Below are 9,474 nucleotides of genomic sequence, written 5' to 3'. Positions count from 1 at the left end.
AATACTTATTTGCAGCTGTATCATACAAATAAATAGTTAAAAAATCATATATTGTGATTTCTGGATTTTTTTTTTTAGATTATGTCTCTCACAGTGGACATGCACCTACAATGACAATTTCAGACCCCTCCATGATTTCCAAGTGGGAGAACTTGCAAAATAGCAGGGTGTTCAAATACTTATTTTCCTCACTGTATATATATATATATATATATATACACACACATACACACACACACACACACATATATATATATATATATTTATTATTATTATTTTTTTGCCTTTTTTTGCACATTTTGTCATTTATATTCTGTAACATTGGGTCAGGTGAAATTACTGTAATATTAAATATTAACTCTGTTGTTAGGTTGTATTAAATAGGCATGTATGGTTATTAAAGAATGTAGGCAAAAACTGTCATTGTACTGCTGTCTTCACTTCAGCTCAGAACAATATATGTATTGTTTATAAATGCACATATAATGTCTAGCAAATTATTCACTTCTATAATGAAAATCTAACTAAAACATTTGTGAACAGTTTTAACATACAGTGCTGTGGATCTAATGGGACATGTTTAATAAAACCTTTGCATTTTGAAAAGTGACATCTACTGGTTAAAAGGAGAACACAACAGTACAAGTATATAATTATAATGATTTATTATCTTCAGGTTTTTTTTTCAGTACTAAGCAGTTACATTAACATTAACTTTACTTCAAAGCTCGCCACAACATAAAAGAGAAAAATATATAACAATGGATTAATATCTATTAACTGTGGAGTGCAATATGGTTATATAAAGAGCTTCAAACAAATGCTTGATAAAACAAACATCTGACCAAACAAATATAAAGGGCCATATTAGCATTAGACTTCCTTCATAAGCCGTGCTTGTCAGCCATGTATGAGCAGCTTGCATGCATATAATTGCATGAACATAAACTTGAAAGAAATATACATTTTAGAAAAAGAAAATATACTCTTAACAAAATTAATTAGGCTTCAATCATACTTTAGAAATATTTTTTTAAATACTCTTAGTCTGTGTAAAATACGAGTATTTAATTCAACGGGAAAAATTCCAAACAAGCTTGAAAAAAGCAATTACAATATTTTATATTCTCTTAATTTTAGCCCTTTTTGAAAATGTTATGCTCTTTAAAATAAAAATGCACATTTATTCAACATTTTTCAAATGTTTAAAGGTGAACATACTAACTTGTTTTTATGACAGAAACCTGCAGCGACGTTTCTAATATGAATAACAATAAGTAATGATAGGAAGACATGCAAACCTCCCTCAGAGAGAGAGAAGGGATTGTGAGCAAACATACTGTAATGCTACACCAACCAAAGTTTACAGTACATGATAAAGATGTAATGTAATAATCAAATATTTCTTAAACATTCCGACTAATTAACTCAAACATTCAATGCTTTATACAGTATGTGAGCATGAAACCACATAGCAGAAGTGCCATTTATAAGAAGCTATATATGTAGATACAGTTCCATGTTTTCAAATCAGCTCTAGAAATAATTGAACTTCAACTCCAGGAGGTATCGGATGCGACACTGGCTTTCCTTATAGATGAGATACTCACTGTTGTAGAAGGAACTTCCTTCATACTGCGGCTGTTTTATGACTTTTCCCTGAGGAACTGCCACCTTTTTACCATCAAACTCAATGAAGACATTTTTCGAGGGATCTGAAGAAGAAAAAAGAAAAAGACTGAAATTGCTAAGAACTAATGTTATGCAGAATTTAACAAAATGTACAAGTCTATAAAGAGAAATGAGTAATGAGTTTTGATTATATCTGGAAAAACCTGGTTCTTGGCTTCCACGTGCAATTACGCTGTCATAGCCAGCGGGGGCCTTCCTTAAGCTGGAATCATCCTGCGTGATGGTGTACTCTTTTCCCAAAGCAACTTCATTTAGAAACATAATGCCGATGTTGTTGGATGGATGCACTGTAAACACAATAAAGAACTTAAGAAAAATTATTTTAGAGATAAAAAGTGCCTAATAATGTCTACGACATTAACCAATGTTTCCTGGAAATGGAAGGAATGCAGGGAAATAATTACTACAAGCTAGGGCTGGGCGATATGACCCAAAAAAAAAAAAATCAGATTTTTTCACAAAAAATCTGATTTACGATTTAAATCGATTAGCAAATTACTCCTCTCTTTAGCTTTTTCTTTAAGTCCAACTAATGTGCTATGATCATTAAATGGCTTTCCTGAGGTAAATGTAACGCTGCATGACATATTGTTCTCCAGCTGTTTTATGGACCTCTTTCCGCGGTTGAAAAATACTGATTGATCGATTTTATTACATTTCGGTAAGTTGAACTGTATCTGTCAAATTACCTATTGATCATTCATGTTTATTTACTATTAACTAGTAGTAAAGAGTAACAGATGATTGGTTCACATGCCACTTGAACTGAGATCTGTCATGTCACATTTATAAGAGCCAAAACGTTGTTTATTGTTTGAATTTAGTAATTAAATTGACAGAATCTGAGAGCTGAGAATTTGTTTCACATCAAAAGTAACCTTGTCTGTCGGTGTCAGTGTCCTCTTTGCTTCGGGATTTTTCTCTGCGTGAGATAATGGATGTGTGTCGTGAGAGCGTGTAAAAAGTGATTGCGTGAGTCTCACGGTGAATTCGTGAGAGTTGGTAGCCCTGCGGATTCAGTTTGTAAATGTTTTTGCAGGGTGTGCTCGTGCTGCCACGGTCTTGTTCATTTGCCATGTTGTTTGTGTATCTCTATGGCAAACGCTGAGCCCGTTCGGAACTACGGGAGCCCAGAGGGGAGCATCAGCGGATGTTAAAGAGAAAACAGATTTTCATTCAAACAAGTCGACGTAAACTACACATTCGAGTTAATTGATCAAATCGATTTATCGCCCAGCCCTACTACAAGCAATCCTTGCCATTGTGTTGCCATGTTGCATCTAATCAAACTTTATATGCGTTTATATTCTTTTATACTGATGCAAAGAAGGTCCTGTTTCTCACCATAGCCAGCAGATTTGATGTTTTCAGATGCAAAATAGATTCCCCTGCCCACACGTCCACCAGAATGGGGCATAATACGAAGTCCGCCCTTCAGAATGGCTGCAACCACGGCCACGCTTGTTCCATGCCAAAGCAGCTTCCGGTTCTCCAATGCATCATTTTCCCTGAAGCGCTCAGCCTACACAAGCAAATGCACACATGCACGCACACACACAGGATTTAATTAGGATAATAAGACTCAGTAATGAACAGAATTCAACACCCACTGAGGCTGAGTGCTCACTGCTGGTTTGAAATGAAATTAGGAATCTAATGGGAACCTAACAGGAGTTCTAATGGAAAAAATGACTGTGCATTTGCACTTTTTTGACATTTACTGTTACGAGTTTACGGTTTACTTTTATCGTTTACTGCTTACTATGCATAAACTTTAAACTTAAATTACGCAATACTATTCACCTCTGTATCTCTGTCAACTTCCCAGACGTCCACTAAAGTGAGTCCTTCGCGTCCAGTGGCATTCAAGTACTTCTCAATTATCTTAAATACAAAAAAGAGAGAGAGAGAGAGAAAGGAACTTCTGAGCATACTGCACTTATTTCAACCCATTTCTATACATCAATTTATTTGATCAAGCTTGGTAAATGTCCATAATTGAACTCATAACTTAAAGACTTAAAAAAGCAAAGGTTAAATAATATAAAATCATTCATTGTTTTTAATATATGTTCATAAAAATCTAGGAATTTTCATTTAAATCTGGAAATTCTGCATTTTAAAACATTGTTTAAAAGTTGACAATACATTTCAATATTTACAATTTTGCTATTATAATATTTCTAGGTCATATTCTTAAATAAGACATTCTGACAAAAAATGTCAGTGTTATGCTGATAATAAACGCTGCATCATTTATTCTTTTAAAAGTTTGTTTACCAGATTTAAATTAGATTTTGAATTCCTGATTTCCAATGTGGACTATAAATGTTGCTGTGCATTGAAACCTTATATTCCTTCGATTTCTTATCCAGCAAACTTAGTTTGCATTTCAGAGACTGGTGATTCTGGTCAACTGGATGAGGCACCACGTCCTTCATTTCTTCTGTGGCTTTCTCAGATTCAGCTTTAAGACTCTGGGCAACCTCGATGTCTGCAAGAACCTACAAGATACAAGCAAAAGAAAGTTCGGATTTTGGTCAAAGCACTCTATATTGGCCATTAAAAACACACACAAGATCAATGTTTATTTTTGTAGCCAAGCATTGTATGATTTAACAAATAAACCTATTCTGAGAAATATTCACATTAAAAAGTGTGACAACTAGCCCCTATTTCATGAAACCGAAACATTCTCAGTACACAGTAACTGCTATGTATCTCACCAAAAGCATCTCCTTCTTGCCCTGAAGAACAGAATCATCAGAGATGATAGGGGGTCTGTTGCGGCCAAAGTTATGAGGAATAATGGTGAAGAATTTGTTGGTGAGTTCTTCAAACTTGTTCCGTTCCCCCTTCTTTATTGCGGCTTCAATCTCCTCCAAAGCCTCAAAGCCTTTGGCTATCTGCTGCTTGCTGAGTTTCCCCAAAGGCATCTTCTTAATATCTGACAGAGAAATATGTGACACATGAAACTCCTTCACAAAAAATGGATCGTATACATCTCCATCTTACAGATGGAGCTCAGAAAAGTGGTAGATAGAGATCAAATAGGCAGCAAAAAGTCCCATCTTCAGTTTACAATCACAATGCCAAACCCTCCTGTGGCTTTCAGAAACACATGTAAAATGGGAAATGAATCCCTGAGTGATCTGAAGTCTATTTCATTGAGTTTTTAAAATATGACTTATTTTTCCCAGCTATCAAAAACAAGTTATAAAAGAACCACAGTAACACGGCTATTGAAAGGAACAGAAGAACTGGGACTTACAGTGCCCCTATCATGCTTTCTCAGATATGAACTTAAATGTAGTGTGTAATTCAGCTGTTTGTGAATGTAAAAGGTCTGCAAAGCTTCAAAGATCAAAGTGCACGACAAATTGCGTTATTGTATCCCCCCAAAAAATCCGATATTGAACTGCCTGAAATGAGTCCTCAGCAAGTCCAATATTACTTCCTGCACAAACCTACGTAGTTTTGTATAAAATTTGCATAAAATTTAGAGAGGCCGAATCTTTGATCGAACCGTTTCAGACAGTGAGAAAAGAGTTGATGCTGCAATGAGAAAATTAAAGACCTTGGATGCATGTAAACCTATTCTGCCCTACAAAGGCAAAAGACCTTAACTCACCAGAGTGTGAAACTGAGAAAAATGACTTTAAAGTTTTTTTGTTGTCCAGCCAATTGTATGATAGGTAGGACACTGAAAATTTGCCAAGTAGTTGTCATAATGAATATATTTATCTACATTAAAAAAAATTGAGCTCAAACTTGACCTTTGACCCTTATTCGGAAGTTACTGCATTCTGCCTTTGCATAATCTGCAAAACAATAATGGCTCATACAAAGGCAAAGTACCTTAACTTCTAATTTATTGACCATTTTGACTTTTATCACTCTATAAAACATTTCTATGATAACAATGATAGTCTTAAAATAACATTTAGTGAGCTCTGTTTAGAAGGCTTAATATTACATCAATAGAATATTATAAAATAAAAAATAATGAGAAGGCTACTGTACTGGATCGTTTTAAAAACTTTATCAGTGTTCTTAATTTAAGTAAAAACACTAAACACTAAAGAAGAAGTTAAAGTAACCTTTCACAAATATTTCTTACATTTGAAAGATTTGATTTGACACACACACACACACACAGGCGCCTCTGTTTTCTGACGTGCTCTCTGCTTGCCGTTGCGGATTGAGGAACGCGCTGATTAGCCGGTTTCATATGTTGTGTGTGCAAAGATAAGCGCCAGTAAATTTAAAGTATATGCTTATAACGGCCCAAAAAACAGGACATTTTCGTCACTTTATAAAAAAATAAAAAAAACAGCCACGATGGCCAGGACAAGACGTGAAACCATGACATGTCCTGGGAAAACAGGACGTTTGGGTCACCCTAATTTTAACTGTTTAACCTGACGTCTGCCTACTAATAGCCTACCCACAGCGACACTTAAAATGTCAACCTCCGGACAACTTGCACTTTGATAGATTAGGTTAGCCAGCCGGCACGTGATGGATTTAAACAATGGATTGTCTTCTCAGTGGATGTCGTTTTCCATGGATTTTGAGTTTGACCATGTTAAAAAAAGGTAAGCTGCAATCTAAGTTATATCTGCTGGGTTTGTTTGTTTGCGTGGTAATGTTTTCTCCTCCCCTTACTTATCGTGAGATGTCCCCAACCCACTCGCGTTGTTTTCAATTACATATAGGCATTAACGCTACACCGTAACTTCAGCGCGGCAAAAATTTAACGTTGTTAAAACAAAGGCAGAGTGCCTTAACTCCAACTGTAACTTGATTCCAGCATTCTAGAGTGCAGCGGAACAAAGCTAAAAGACCGTAACTGATGTTAAGGGCTTCTGCCTTTGCTTTCCCTCTGCTTTTGGAAGTTATGACAAAAACAACATCTTATTTTTAGCAGAAAAGAACAAAATTGACTCAAGATATTTTTCCACATGATAAAACTGATGTCCATTGTTCCAAAAATGGTAATAACTAATTTTGACCAAAATTGAAGTTAAGGTCTTTTGCCTTTGCACGGCAGTATTGTTGGAGACCTCAAAAACAAAAAGGAACCTTTAAAATAGCATAATAGGGCACTTTAAGGCCATGTGTCCACCAAAGCGCTTTTTCCCGCAGCTAGCGTATTTTTCCAATTGTTTTCAATGGGAGCACCGTGTTTTTAAAACGCCAGGAGCGTAGCGAGGCACTGAGCGTCTATTTCACGCTGAATCGCTCTGCATTTTTTACCGGATGCCGAGAGTTGAAGAATGTTCAACTTTGGGTACGCAGCGCTCATCACTGTCACTATTTACCCAGCCGTCCAATCACAGTGGAGGAGGGGCGGGACAAAAACAACACCGACCAATGTCAACAGATGACAACAACAAGCATAATAGAAAAAAATAATTTAAAACAAGAGCCAGAGCAAATACTTTACATTGTATCAACATTTTTATATAGAAACAATACAGAAAAAAACGATCTGTAAAAATTAGATTCTATAAAATTAGATATTTCACTTCATAGCAGGCAAAGCGTCTAACACACAGCCTAATGATTCAAAGCTGTATCACAATATACTAACCCAGGTTCATGCTGGACATGGCTTCTTTGAACATGTCATTGTCGAAGATGAATCGGATGAGCCTTTGAGTTGCCTCATCCAACGCACAAGGCAGAACGTGTTGTTCGCTTTTCACCTTCACATCTCCACCGTCTACAGTATCCACCTGCAGGAAACACAAAACATTAGAAACTGTGTCTTTAGTATTTGGACAATAACAAAGACACGGCTTCAATTAAGGGTGTAATAAAGTAAATTCATTAAATGCTGCAAAAAACTGATGAAAAAGCTAAATTACCTTCACTTCTGCATCCTGGTCCCCATCTACCTCTATCAGTGTGTACTTCCCAGAATGCGAGACAAAGTTTTCTCGATCGCTCCAGTTATTCTTGGTCTTCTCTTTGAATTTCTTTTCGAAACACTTAATGGCTACATCAGCGGTAGATGGACCAGCTAAATTGTTCTGGCCTGACTCTCCCTGAAAACAGTGAAAGACAGGAAAAGTACGTCATCCATTAGAAGCTACAAGAGCATTTATGCACATTATGTTGTGACATATTTGATGGACAAAAAAAGAGAAAGCAACGTACCACTCTGCCCCATCTTGTCCAGCAATAGTACTTCCCTCCAGACACTAAGACTTGGGTTACATAGAATTTGTTGTTGTTGTTTCCAATGTTAGTTTGGTTTAGCATGCAGTCGTAATCTTCATGAACCTGTTGGTTAGGATCACACAAGATTTTTTCTGTGATTCAGGGCAAGCAATAATTTGCACGAAAACTCACAATTCTCTCTGAACCAAAGACATCAATGGTAGTTTAAACATGATCAATTGTTGTTTAACCACTTGTTCTGTCTCACCTCAGCATTTGATAGATGACAGAAGCTGTCAGGGTTCCTCGTGGCCCTCACTCGCGATCCTGTTGCCTTCAGGGCCTCTTTGACAGAGGTGAACTTGTCCTTTGGTGGAGCTTCAGGCTCCTCCTTTACCTTCTTCCCTCCAGCTTTGGTGCTTGATGTTGCCCTTCTCTTAGGTGCCATCCTCTTTCCTCTTTGTTCATAATCATATGATGTTTTATATAAACATTCAATAAACTGATCAGCAGTTATGGAGTCAGTTAAGTAAGATGTAGTGACATACTGCAGCATGCATTACTTAATACATTTAAAATTCATTTAAAAATTATTTTAGTTTACTTTTATTGCAATATCACAATTAATTTAAAATATAGGTGAATTTATTTCACCTTTGAGAAATGTTGTGCCAGGTGTAACTTCTAACATGGACACCTGAAAATGTATTAAGAAAATATACTAGATGTTTCTTTATTTATTGTTATATCTAATCAACATTTTTCAAACACACTGTTTGGAAATGATATGACATCAAATTTTTAAATATGGTAAACAATAATTCAACACAGTCCTGCTGAAACATGTTCGGACATGCTGGAGTTTACTGTAAGTGACGTAGATCTTCCTGGCAGCCTATCAGAGGCATTGAAAATAGGCTCATAGAAAAACATGCGTCTAGTAGTCAACAATGAGAACATTTACTAACTGACTAATGTGTGCACAAATAAACATATAATGTGAAATCGCAGGTGTTTAGAAACGCGGCGAGCAATTATAGCGTGTTTTGACGCACACTCCACCTGCAGCGCTATAGCTGTAGCAACACATAGTCTACAGAGCAATAAAACGCTTAAAAATTATTCGAGATTTTATTATTAGTCAGATAGAATGATACTTACCTGCTAGTGAAGGTGTTGAGAAAGTTTGCAGATTCACTCTCTCACTTCGGGACTGTCTGCAGCCTGACTTCCGTGTTTCTGACACTTTACGCCACACCCCTTCCCTTACAAATCAATGATTTCAGATATATTTTTTATTTTGAATGACAGCTTATGCCACCAAAGTTGTAGATAATCTTTTAAAACAGACACATTTCACAATTCATAAAATACACCATTTGAGATGCGATGAAAATGTTCATAAATAAATAAACTTTATTTTTATTTTATTTATTTATTTATTTTTACATTTTTACATCACATGTTGCTTCAAACACTTTAATATCCCCAATATAACATGAGGCTGCATAAATAATTTTAGTCCAACATCCAACCTTTGCACTTCTCACTTAATGTAATCTATAATGCTGGCTTTGTGCTTGAAAGGAAGCAGTTAAAAAATACTTGTATGTT

At 35.9% G+C, this 9,474-nt stretch overlaps 1 protein-coding gene across 2 annotated transcripts; it reads right to left on the bottom strand.

The window, feature by feature from the left end:
• Positions 1 to 648: 648 nt before the first annotated feature.
• On the bottom strand, positions 649 to 9,122 carry parp3 (poly (ADP-ribose) polymerase family, member 3). Of its 2 annotated transcripts, XM_084127853.1 has the most exons (12): positions 9,022 to 9,106; positions 8,515 to 8,557; positions 8,129 to 8,318; positions 7,858 to 7,983; positions 7,566 to 7,745; positions 7,289 to 7,433; positions 4,419 to 4,639; positions 4,041 to 4,196; positions 3,496 to 3,576; positions 3,037 to 3,214; positions 1,836 to 1,979; positions 649 to 1,715 (listed from the first exon to the last, which is right to left on the bottom strand). In XM_084127853.1, the coding sequence occupies exons 3-12, from the start codon at positions 8,306 to 8,308 to the stop codon at positions 1,537 to 1,539; spliced, it is 1,590 nt and encodes a 529-aa protein (XP_083983979.1). In that variant the 5' UTR covers positions 8,309 to 8,318; positions 8,515 to 8,557; positions 9,022 to 9,106; the 3' UTR covers positions 649 to 1,536. The 2 variants fall into 2 exon arrangements, with proteins under 2 accessions (XP_083983979.1, XP_083983978.1); XM_084127852.1 differs by lacking the exon at positions 8,515 to 8,557 and having other exon boundaries at positions 9,022 to 9,122.
• Positions 9,123 to 9,474: the final 352 nt, after the last annotated feature.

This window comes from Abramis brama, assembly GCF_963993115.1.
Source record: "Abramis brama genome assembly, chromosome: 11".
NCBI classification, from domain to species: Eukaryota; Metazoa; Chordata; class Actinopteri; order Cypriniformes; family Leuciscidae; genus Abramis; species Abramis brama.
This window is presented reverse-complemented; position numbering and strand designations above follow the sequence as displayed.